The sequence below is a fragment of the Gopherus flavomarginatus genome, chromosome 9, assembly GCF_025201925.1.
Source record: "Gopherus flavomarginatus isolate rGopFla2 chromosome 9, rGopFla2.mat.asm, whole genome shotgun sequence".
NCBI classification, from domain to species: domain Eukaryota; kingdom Metazoa; phylum Chordata; order Testudines; family Testudinidae; genus Gopherus; species Gopherus flavomarginatus.
The window spans coordinates 13,546,833-13,559,848 of record NC_066625.1 but is presented as its reverse complement, the minus strand read 5'-3'; the positions used below and the strand labels follow the sequence as shown (position 1 = coordinate 13,559,848).

At 43.2% G+C, this 13,016-nt stretch overlaps 1 protein-coding gene across 2 annotated transcripts in view; it reads left to right on the top strand.

Annotated features, from left to right (window-relative positions):
- Window positions 1-3,134, top strand: part of DNAAF5 (dynein axonemal assembly factor 5) — a 46,087-nt gene extending 42,953 nt beyond the window's left edge. For both annotated transcript variants that reach the window (XM_050966302.1, XM_050966305.1), the window contains exon 13: window positions 1,774-3,134. In XM_050966302.1, the coding sequence (XP_050822259.1) occupies window positions 1,774-1,904 (131 nt within the window). In that variant the 3' untranslated portion in view covers window positions 1,905-3,134. The remainder of the gene's footprint in view (window positions 1-1,773) is intronic.
- Window positions 3,135-13,016: the final 9,882 nt, after the last annotated feature.

The following is a 13,016-nucleotide window of genomic DNA, read 5'->3' as shown; positions in this document are numbered from 1 at the left end:
TCCCTCGGCCCACGCCACTTCCCGCAGCCCCCATTGATCTGGAGCAGCGAACCACGGCCAGTGGGAGCTGCAATTGGCCGAACCTGCGGACGTAGCAGATAAACAAACCGGCCTGCCAGGGGCTTTCACCTGAACAAGCAGCGGACTGGCTTTGAGATCCACTGCTCTAGATCACCCAATATCACACCCTCAAACTTGTCTAACATTCTTAATTCCTAGTTTAAGAACTTGATGAGAAGTGATGGTGATTCCGTGCCCCCGTGTCTGACACCAAACGTCAGCTTGAACCAGCTGTGTAATTTTTCACCAATTCTTACAGCACTAGAGGAGATTCCATATGTAACTTTTATAATTGAAATGATCCTATCTGGGACTCCATGTGGTTTTACTACTTTCCATGATGCTTTTTTCCAAACCAAATCAAATGCCTACTTGAGGTCGATGAAAACAGCAAACATCATTAGTTCCCATTCTTGCTTTTTTTCCATCAACTGTTGGATCATGAATATCTGATCCATTGAACTTTGGCCTGGTCTGAAGCCACACTGTTCCTCACCTACTACTTCCTCGAAAACTGGCCTTAATCTGTTAATTACTTTCCTCGTGATTTTTCCGCAGCACTGAATAATCTTATACCTCTATAAGTATTCAGACTGGTGGGATCTCCTTTCTTCAGGATTGGTACTAGTGTCTTTAGCCAGTCATCCAATATCTCCTCTTATTCCCATACCTTCTGGTATATTTTTCCGAATCTTGTGATCGCACTTGTCCCACTGGCTTTTTTCGCAGCTCAGCTGTTATACTGTCTGTTCCTTCAGCTTTCCCATTTTTTTTAACTGTTTCCCTGCTCTTTCTAGTGCTTCTGATGGTGGCTCAATACTGATATCCATTCTCCCTTGTAAGCTGCCCTGTTCATCTAGCTTGTATGGAATGCTTGTATCTGGATGAACTACAGCGTTCAGCATTTTGTCAAAATGCTCTTTCCGTATTTCCAGCACATCTTCAGCATTTGCTGTCAGTTCAGCGCTAGCCTTGTTTACTGCTCACATCATTGGCCTGATTGTTTCCATACAACTTAACGTTCTTGTATATCACTTTCAGATCTTGTTTTGTTGACACCTCCCCTAGTTGTTGAGCCTCTTCTTTCCAGAACTTTTGCTTGTCCAATCTTTGTGATTTCTTCTCCATTTTGCACAATTCTTTGACTTCTTCTGCTTTCCCAACAGTTGTGCCTTTTTTACACTTTTCCTGTAATGGTTGCTTATCCAGGTTTCCCTTGTTTGCTTACACCTTCCAAAAACTCGATAGATTAGGGAAATATTATGGGGTATTCACTACTAAGTCACTGCCTCAGATCTGTCAGAAGTTAGTCGTCACTGCAATATACTACCATATGATAGCTGTTTTGTGGTCTGCGTGAAATGAATTGGTACTCTCAGTCATTTTCAAGCAGAGGGTTATCAACATTGCAAATACTAATATCAGCAAAGGGGCTGTCCATAATTTACATCATGCATTGGGAGGGGTCCTTAATTTTCCATGTTTGTTTCAGTGTTACAAGGAGTGGGAGTGGGTCTTGAAAATCACCAGAAAATGTGTTATGTAATTTTTGGACAGCCCAAAAGAGTACAGGGATTAAAGTAGCATGAAGCCTGAATATTAGTTTCTCACCTCTAAATGTTGTCCTTCCAGGTCAGGTTTCAGGCACTTTGAAGCATTTGTAGAGAAGGACAGATCTTTTGATTATTATGATTGTATGTTCTTGTTTTACAGAAGTTTTAAAAGAAGGAAGTGTTTTATATCCAGAATTACTGGTGAAAGAAATAGAAGCAGTTGAACATAAGCATCGAACTCCAGTGTACTGTAATCAGCTACTACAGCACATTCAGTCAACTGGGGAGTAGAATGTCTGAGTCAGGAGTGGCAACGTTGTCTCTAAAGAGCCTTGTTTGAACTTTATATGAACTGGAATTGTCTCATTTTCAACTCTACAATAAAATAAGTTGAGCAATAGATGTGTGGCTCCTTTGCAAATAGTATCTTCTTTAAAAGTGAAATCAACACACTAACATCTTGCATTGCAATTTCAACAGGACTGTGCATACTTACAATTAGTAATACAAAACAGAATGTTTTAATTTAATTAATTCCTTATTGAAAGTATTTGGGTTGGAGCAAGAATGCTCTTTGTGAATTTATCTGACAATATTTATTGTTGGGAAAGCTAACTTATTTTACAAACTAGCCTCTATGTAATGTACCCTCAGGCCTAAAGTTGTATTAGCGAAGCTCATGTAGGCCTCAGTCTTGCAAGCTGCTGAGTGCCTCCAGCTCTCGGAATTGCTCAACACCTCGCTCAACATCAAGCCCTGCCATAGCTACACAGGCACAATTTAAATTGTATCAAGCAACAGAATTTTACACCATTTTGTGTACTGATGCGCTTAAAGTACTGTATTAGTTAACATCAGAGCAACTGACCCAGCAAACACTGCAGAGTGGCGAGCTTATTTCTGAGAGCAGCTCTATTCAAGTTAAAGATATATTAGTCACATAAGCATGATACTTGGCAAGATTTGCAGAATGGGACCCTTAGTTTCCAACGTGCCTCCATTGTAACTAGTATCACATTTTGCCATTCTTAAAATAAAACCATTAACCCAGAGGGAAAAAAGTTTATTTTTCCACAGTACTTGTAAATTGACTGAATCTCTTTGTACTATGTTTACTTCTTGCAGTATATAAAATGAGCCTATACTATTCTGAGCACATATGTCTTTTTAAAAATGCTTCGTATTGTCACTGTATTGCACTGTCTGAATAGAAAAGAATTTAATGAGAATATACTTAGAAATATATGATAAGGAATTAAGGATTTCCCATGACATTAAAAACAATGCTCTTTTGTTACAAAAATATACTTAGATCAATAGTATATTTATTTTTGTACTCATTAATTACATGGCATCTGTATTTTTTATTGTTTACACTGTAGTGCCTTAAACGAACAAGAATTTGGTCTTTTGGTATTGTGTTGAATCTGATCTTAGGTAACCAGTTTGATTTTTTTTTTAAAGTTTTTTTAGTGTATACAATATGGTTGAGCTGTATAATTAAAAACTATATTTACAGTGTCTTTGTGAATTATTATGGAGTGGTGTTCATTTTCCATGGAGGAATATTAACATACAGTGCAAGACCATGGTGGCCTTGGTTTCTAAAAACATTCCTGTTATTGACTGAAGATTTTTCTGACATCATTAGGTTCATCTCCCAAAACGGTTTGGCTTACACACTCCACATTTGTATTATTTTCTTGGGCTGGAGGAGAAGTGCCTTTTTATTTTTATTATTTTGGGGTGGGTAGGTAGGAAGGAGGAGCCAGTGTGGAAATTACTAAGATAAATAATTAAAACAGCTTGTATGGGGCTTTTCCCATGATTAATGTAGGCAAGTAAGGGGTTAACTAGGGGCTCATTAGAGCAAGGACGTAGGGTATGGTCCAAAGTCCGTTGAATCAGGCCTATACCATGGAGGCAGTATAAGGCTGGGAGAAAGCCCCAGAGGGGAACGGAAGGTTCTTTTGTTTCTTATCCTCCCAACCTAGTGAAGAAACTGTGTCTGGACACTCCCAGACCAGGAAGCAGGTGGAACTGGGAAACTGACTATCTTGCTTCAAAGAGATTTTGTTCTCCCCCTGCATCCTGGTTGAAGCAAACAGCTTTTGTTAATTACAAGAAGGTTGGATCAGACCAAATTGAGCGGTAGACCAGATTCCCTGGTTTATGGGCCAAGGCAGAAATATGTTTATGTAAAGGTTCATGTGTCTTAAATTGGCAGGGTGCAGTTTTACCTTGTTTTATTTTCCCCCGCCCCCTTGCACGTTATCTGCCGCTACGGCCTAGGCCACGCTGTGCAGAGCTGTTATCATATGTGTACATAGCAATGTTTTCAAAGTATCTTAAACATCTCAGTATAAACTGATTTACTGCTGAATCCAGATTGAGCTGCTGAAAATGTGCTGAGCTAGAGGTGGAGGAGGAGTATGGATGGTCAAGTAGAAAACTGGAAATTAATGCAGAGGCATGAGTCTGAGAAGCAGTGTTATAAACCAGCTCTCTGCCATGCTTTTCTGGCCAATTCCTGGCTTGGGGGCAGAGAGTGGGCATGCCACACGCATGATCTGAGTGAACTGTATTCTGGCTCTCATCACCTAGTGCGACGGTTCTTAGTGGGCCATAAACGAGTTGTCATAATGTACAGCAGCCTTGAGGTTCTGTTGTATGCTGGGGAGCGAAATGGCTACTGGCAGCCCTCATGGATCAGAGAAGCACAAAAGTGTACAGCTGAGAATCTGGACCACTCTGACAGATACATGAGGTTTCTTTAGCAAAGATTTTGTAGCTGATTATGCCAATAAAGTATTTTAATTGCATTGAAAAATAAAGGAAAACTACAGTGTAATTTTCACCAACTTTGTTGACTGGTAAGAGCACAAGCCTTAGAAACAATCATTTGCATTGACATTCTACCACCATCAGTGTCCATTTGGTTTAGCTATTAAGAACTTCATTAAATGTGCTTTGAGGGTAGTTTGTTTTTTTCTGGCAGACAGTAATTTTAAACTAGCAAAATCAGGTCATAAACAAAAACAAGATCTATTATCAAAGAAATATCTGAATGAAATTTCTTATTCCTAACTTCTGCATTCTCTTGTATGAACGTGCACATTGAGCAGGTAGATGTATGACCTGCATGTACAAAAAGACAATTTGCATATGAAAATAGGCCCTTTTGGCTGTAAGAATCTAACAAAAGGGACTGTAGAGTCAACTAGCTGCTTCCATTCCCCATCTCTCGCCATAAAAAGAATGATATGTTAGTCACTCCTCTTCTGACATGGGATTATTCTAATCCTAAACCATATGCGCTCTCAAGCAGAAATCTCTTCTAAACTGAAGTTCCACTTTCCATCCACTAGAGTCCCCTCTGCAGAAGCCAAAATGTAGTTCCTCCCTCTTCTTCAGGAACCTGCCTTCGAAACTAAACAATTGAGCCAACTATTCTTAATAGGTTCTTATACCATGCTCATCGCTGTAGTATCTGAGCTCCTCTTGGAGGAGGACTGGTGGTGATTCGCTGTGATTTTTCCTGATGCCGACACCAACTATTGTTCTAGGAATACTTTTGCCCAGCTCTATTATTCTTATTTACATAGTGCTGTAAGCTTACATTTGTGTTATATAAAAAGGAAAATGTGTCAACTGAAGTCCTGCACAGAAAAGCTTAGATTCTAAAAGAATTAGCTTATTACAAACACAGAGCAGCGAGTGGTGAGGCATTGTGGAACAGGAGGGGTATCAGATGCTATTTGAAGGTGGAAAGGGAGGTGTGATGTACGTGGGATGGCATATTTCACATAGTTGTGAAATAGTTATACAACCATTCTACTAAAGCATATGTCACTTGTGTACCATACTGAAACTTCAGAAGCCAAAGAAATGTATCAACGAACTACTAGCAAACATTAGTCTCCTGCAGTGTACACCAAGTTCTGTTCCCCAGGCATCAGCCCAGACCCAAATTCTAACTCTGAAGTTTTCTTTAAGACCTGCCAGATAATGCAACCACATTGCAACTTCTGTGCCAAAGACACAACTTCTTAAGAATGCATCTACAATGGCAAAGTTCAGACTTCTTTATCTTCACCAGTGGCAGCAACCATGTAGATAGTGTAGATATTGAGCTGGTATTCTTACCACTGTGTCGTTTAAATAAAGGGTATTTTGAGACCTGGCTTCACTTGAGATGCTGAGTTAGGAGGAGAGAGAGATGTCCCTTCTTTGATGGAAGTGAAATATAGTAAAAGTTTCTCCAGAATGTCCAAAGCTTGGTGTCCAAAGTAGCCACTTTGTAAGCTCAAGTGTCAGCCTGATCACCCATCTTGAGTACTTTGGGAAAGGTTTGCTGCACATACAGATGCCAAGTGTTTCTTTAGCAAGACTTGCATAGGAGAGCCTTTTTGCAAGCTTATAGAGCTACGTCCCTGACTCCATCTAGTTTCTGGACTTATTCCCTCTGAGCCATGGTGGCTTCATGAGCTGAACATGCCTATGTTCCTGACAAGGAAATTTTTAAAGAAACAGATCCTCCCAGCATAACACTCACCATGTTCCACAAACTGGACATCCTCCAGTGTGTCCTTTTGGATGATGAATGCTCCAAGTGATGGTCTCTTAGTGAGGAGAGATGCACATGTAAATGATTACCTCAGAGATAAGGGGTGCTACTAGTTTTATCCCAATTTTTCCAAAGATCTCTAAAAACAGATCCTATTAAAATCTCATCCTGGAGGATCTGTAGACCTGGATTTGCAGGGAAATGGGAAAATGTATCCTCTTGGACCTGTCTGGAAGAATCTTTGGACCTGGATTTGCAAAGAAATAAAATGTTCGGTAAGTGGCAGGCATTTTCCTCACTGGATGTGACGTCTTCTAAATGTTCGCCTGCTATCTGAAGTAGAATTAGGAACTGGGGCATTAAATGAGTGACAGTAAAGCACCCCAGACAGACATTGAGACTTCAGTAGCATAGCCCTTGTTGGTGCTGATCTCTAGAGACAGGACATGCTGTGGCAAGTACTATGATGTCAAATGACTATATTGAAGTGTTGCCGCATTCCGTCCCCACCCCATCCTTTGACAATATAACCTTAGTGGCAGTTACCACAGACTCTGACTTCTTCTTGAACACGTAAATATTTTTGATAGTTTATTGTGGTACAATACAGATCTTCTGAAGCTGTTTGTTTGCATTTTTGGCTTTGTTTGCCTTATCTGCTGACATCTTGCCTATTTGCTGTTTAATTATAACCACAGATGTGTGTTGACTTCTCTTGATTTTTCTTGTAGTGAAGTTCACTTTCAGAAAGGAGATTCTGAATAATGATCTAATTCCCAAAGAAATCAGAGGAAAGACTCCCACTGGCTTCATGGAGAGTTGGATAAGTTCCCTGAAGAGCAAACCTTCGTCTTACTAAATGTAACTATTAGTTAAAAACTTTTTGGAACATCTGAAACTGAATGCCAGTGTTCTTACTGGTTGACTAGCATGCCTTATCTCACAGATAAAGCCCATTTAACTGTAAACAAAACAAACCAATTAAAGCATTGCCCAGGATAAAGGGTGAAATCCTCACCCCACTGAAGTCAATGGAAGTTTTGCCATTGACTTCAGTAGGACCAGCATTTCATCCACAGAATCTTTCCATGGGGCCTGCAGAGTAGGGAATTGAGTAACTGCTATCCTCTCCAAAGGACAGCAGATCAGAGCTTGACCTTTTGGACACATGATGGATTGGAGCCATAGCCCTTACATGTCTAATTATATGGAAAAAAAAGACACGGTCACTGGAATGCGTATTTTTTTTCTAGTACAAGTATTTTAATTAAGTTTATTGTACAAAGGATAAATTAAGCCAGCAATTTTTTTAAAAGGTTAACTGCTATTCAAGAAATGGCCAGAGTATGTTTCTTGATGTGAAGGTTACACTACAAAATCTCACTCATATCATAGCAGGCATAATGCTGAGTTTGGTGATTTCACTCAGGTTCTTCATTTAGTAGCTGAACTGCAGCAAGTGAGCATCACTGAGAGCTACCTTGAAATGATCTGTCTCGCACAGAAGGTGGATCTTAAAAGGTTTGCCAGCTTCAAATGGACACCTGGGAGAGGTTCTCTCCTCCTTTCCCCAGTTATTCAGAATCACTGAATTTATTATTAGGGAACTGAAGGATCAACGAAACTTACAGACAGTTAACAGGCTTGTGTCCACTTACTGAGATCAATTCCCCACAGAAGTTTAGCAATAGCAGTAACTGAGTTGAAGTAGCAGAAGTGAGCTATCAGGAACAAGGCTGCTCCGCCAGCCTTCATCATCTGTAATCAGCTTTTCTTGTTAACATCTGAAATCCCCTTTAAGTCAGGACAATGGCAGGATCTCATAGTAAAGTAGCACTGAAGGGATATGCACCCCCATTTCACTGATGACCTGATTCCAGGGTCTGAAGCAGCATTACCTTTGGCTGATTTCACTGATGGCACGGAGAACGGGGCCCTGTCAGTGTAATCATATGGTGTAAGAAACAAAGTTATTTGCCTGTATCACTAACAACTCTCTGATTTACTGTATTTGTTTATTCCGTTTTTTTTGTGGATTCCTCAGTCAGTGTCACTCTCATTTGCATTTGATTTCACTTTGCTCACTGCTGCATTGTTTTAGATGCAAGAAACTTCAGAGGAATGTTTATTTGGTTTTAAACGATTTCTATTCTTTTTTTTTTCAATCATGGACTATATATACAAGTGGCTCTTTCTGGCCTTAGAATCTATGAATCTTTAACAAAATCTAAATATTTGGCCAAAATTGACTCAACAATGTCCCTAAAACCTGAGGGCTGTATCTGCACAACTGAGGAGCAAAGCAAAATTGGTGCTGAGTCACCTTTCTTCACCATCCCTGATGTTGGGGTTGGCCAGCGGCCAAAAGGGACCCCAGCACAAGTTAGAGCAGCTATGAGTGCTGGAACAGTTTCCTAAGGCCCATTTTACACTCGGTGTTTCCACAGCACAGCGAAATCCAAACCCATTCAGAGAAATATGGGGCCCTGGTACTCCATGTTCACTGTGGCCCCACTCCTTCCCACTTTACACAGATATTACACACATTTTGAGAACCCACTTGAGCTTGGGCCCCAGTACAACTGTCTCCCCTCTCATCAGCCCTGGCCACAGCCCCCTGGGAGGAAGGAATGAGTGTAACAGAGTTGGCTGTTCCAGCTCTACACTACCAGAGGATTCCCATGGGATTTAGGCTGAGGACCAGCTCTTGACTGTCTAATACAAGGGTTCTCAAACTGGGGGTGGGGACCCCTCAGGGGGTCGCAGGGTTATTACATGGGGGTCGTGAGCTGCCAACCTCCACCCCAAACCCCAGTTCGCCTTCATCATTTATAATGGTGTTAAATATATAAAAAGTGTTTTTAATTTATAAGGGGGGTCACACTCAGAGGCGTGCTATGTGAAAGGGGTCACCAATACAAAAGTTTGAGAACCACTGGTCTAATACCCTTAAACGTCCAACTACCCTTCTCCACAAAGAGAAGGAAGCAGGTGTCACATAGGTGCACAAGGAGAGCGAGAAGACAGTTGAAAGAGTGAGGAGCTGGAGGTGGCTTTCTGAAAGATACCTCAGCAGACAGCAGAGGGGAGCTATTAGTACCCTACTCCATTTTTTATTAAACTAGGTGTTAATTTCAGAGCTTTAGTGGGGTCATGTCAATATTACATACAGCAACATTTTAAAATAAAATACATGACTAAAGTTAAGGTACTTTTGAAAGGAACAACAATGGGCCAAATTCATCTCTGGGTGTATCTGCAATGACTTAATTGAGTTACACCAGGGATGAATCTGGCCTCTCCTAGTGTCTTTATGTTCATAACCTACTTCTCTGTTTCTCCAGGATGAACTTTTTGCCCATTTCTTATCCAAACATTCTGCCTCTAGAAACCGCTTAGGATGGGAGGAAACAGATTCTCCCTGCTCTTCTTTTCTTTCATATTTCTATATTTATCACCTAGTGAATCTCTCCTCAACAAGCTGAGTCATTTTCCCTGGAGCACATAGGTAAATAATAATGTTGATCTAATTATACCCTTCCTCAAGAAATACAAGCTACACACATTCTATTTTTTCTGATCAGTTATTTCCACTTGGATGGCCTTCAAAGAATTCCGGTCTCTCACGGTAAGGGGTAATGTGCACCCAGAGATGCCTGTAAGAATGCTATTTTGATTTTCGATAAACATTTGAAAATATTAAAGATTTTAAAGTTGTGACTCAAACGCAGATTTCATCTTTAATTTATGAAAATATATTATAAACTATTCAAATAGTCAGACTCATTTCAAACCTATCTTGAAAATGTGTAAATAGCTCTATTGGCTTCAGTGGGATTATTTACATGCTTAAAAATACTCACATGTATATTGGCAGAATCAGACCCCACTGGTGCACAGCACTGAATCTTTAAGCAGCATTGAGCCTTAAATCCCAGTGGACAGTTTGGTGTGCTGTGCAATGATTAGTAGCACTTAAAGGAAAAGGCAAATGAGAGAAAAGGGATGAGAGATTAATGTAAAGGAAAGAAGGTGGTAAAGATAGTGAATTGAGATGGAGACAACAGACGAAGAGAAAAATAATACCTTGCTCTTGCTTTTCATCTATAGGTATCTAAGTGCTTTACTACAAAGGCCATTATCACCATTTTACAGATGGCTAAACTGAGTCCCAGGAAGATGAGGTGACTTGTCCAAGGTCACCCAAAATGGATGCACAAAAGGAAAAGTTTTATGAAGGAAAATCTAAAGGATAATGTCTTTTTTTGATGAAAAATTGGTAAAAGGAAACAAAGTCATAGCAAGTGGCCTTTCCTCTGAATGGAGAGGACATAATAGTAGTGATCTGTTGATGTTGGGGCCTACACGTTTAAACATGTTTATTAATTACATGCAAACCCCCTAAATTAAGAATATTAATATTACAATGTAGAGCAAAGATTAGGTAATGTCACATTTACAGTTGCTCCGGCAACCTTAATTCTGCTCCCTTGTATAACCTCTCCCCAGGGTACCAACACTCAGAGTGAAACACGCCACGTAGCCCAGTGTCTGTGGTATGGGGCTAGATGGCATGTGTGTGTTGGTGTCCTGGGGAGAGGTTAGCAAGCTGTGCACTCATCCCCTGGAGGGGTCAGAGTGTCCCGCTGTAGGTATCAGGCCCTGTACTGGTGCTGTAAGGGAATTGTCACACTGAACCTCGCACTCTGGTGGGGAAGGCAAGGTGAGTCACATTGGGCATTGCTGGCTGGGGGTGTCACGCTGCACTTTGATGCCAGGGGTGGGAAGGTGTCACACTGTGCTGCTCTGATGCCAGGGTTGGGTGTGTATCACATTGTGACTGGGGTGTCACACCGTGCTCTGGTGCCATGGGCAGGGGGTGTCACATTGTGCTCTGATACCAGGGGTGGGGGGAATCACACTGTCCCCCTCCCCCCAGGGGCGTGCAGAGACGTGCCAGCAGCTGTTCGCTTTCGGGAGTGGCATGGGGCTATGGCAGGCAGGCAGGAAGCCTGCCTGAGCCCTGCTGTGCTGCTGGCTGGGAGCCACCTGTAGTAAGTGCCTCATGGCCGGAGTCTACACCTTGCACACTTCCTGCACACTAATCCCCTGCCCCAGGTCAGAATCCACTCCTGCACAAAACTCCCTCCCAGAGCCCTCACCCTCTCTGGCACCCCAACACTGCCCCAGCCTCGAGCCCCCTCCTGCACTCAAACTCCTTCCCGAAAGAAACTAATATAACGGCTGTTCTAAGGTAAGAAGTAGGCTATTTTGAATTAACCTAACTATATTCTACATGTTTTAAGACTGAAATGTAACCACAGAACTGCTTGATGTTAATTAAAAGGTGAGTTTAGTATAGCATTAATAACCTCAGTGCCATAATTGTGATCATTTTGTTTAAATTAGGAAAAACACTTGTACAAAGGGACTCACAAAATCTAATAGCCGCAGCCACACAGGAGAGTTAGGGAGATGAGGATGTCACATTGTGCTCTGGGACCAGGGGTGGAGGTGTCACACTGTGATGGGGGGCGTCACACCATGCTCTGGTGCCAGAGGTGTCACACTGTGACTGATGGGGGGTGTCACACCGTGCTGTGGTGCCAGGGGTGGGGATGTCACACTGTGACTAAAGAGAAGTGTCGCACTGTGCTTTGGTGACAGGGGGTTTCACACTGTGCTCTGGTTCCAGGGATGTCAAACCATGTTCTGGTGCCAGGGGTGTCACACTGTGACTGATGGGAGTGTGTCACACCATGCTCTGGTGCTATGGGTGTCACACTGTGACTGATGGGGGTGTCACTCTGTGCTCTGGTGCCAGAGCTGTCACACTGTGACTGAGAGGGGGTTTTACACTGTGCTTGGGTGCCAGGGGTGTCACTCTGTGACTAATGGGGGGGTGTCACACTGAACTCTGGTGCCAGGGGTGGGGATGTCACACTGTGACTAAAGAGAAGTGTCACACTGTGCTCTGGTGATGGGTGTGTCACACTGTGCTCTGATGTCAGGGGTGTCACACCGTGACTGATGGGGGTGTGTCACACTGTGTTCTAGTGTCAGGGGTGTCACACTGTGATGAGGGTGTCACACCGTGCTCTGGTGTCAGGGGTGTCACACTGTGACTGATGGGGAGTGTCACACTGTGCTCTGGTGTCAGGGGTGTCACACTGTGACTGATGGGAGTGTGTCGCACCGCCCTCTGGTGTCAGGGGTGTCAAACTGTGACTGACGGGGTGTGTCACACCGTGCTCTGGTGTCAGGGGTGTCACACTGTGATTGACGGGGTGTGTCACACCGTGCTCTGGTGTCAGGGGTGTCACACTGTGACTGATGGAGTGTGTCACACCGAGCTGTGGTGTCGGGGTGTCACACTGTGACTGACGGGGTGTGTCACACCGTGCTGTGGTGTCAGGAGTGTCAGACTGTGACTGACGGGGTGTGCCACACCGTGCTGTGGTGTCAGGAGTGTCAGACTGTGACTGACGGGGTGTGTCACACCGTGCTGTGGTGTCAGGAGTGTCAGACTGTGACTGACGGGGTGTGTCACACCGTGCCGTGGTGTCAGGGGTGTCACACTGTGACTGACGGGGTGTGTCACACCGTGCCGTGGTGTCAGGGGTGTCACACTGTGACTGACGGGGTGTGTCACACTGTGCTGTGGTGTCGGGGTGTCACACTGTGACTGACGGGGTGTGTCACACCGCGCTCTCGTGCCGCGGTGGGAAGTCTCAGGCTGCGTGCTGGGCCCTAGGAAGGAGCGGCAGGTGCGCTCCGCTCCGCCAGGGGCCGCTGAGCCTCACAGCGCGGCGCCTGGGGCGGGGCGTCGGGACCTG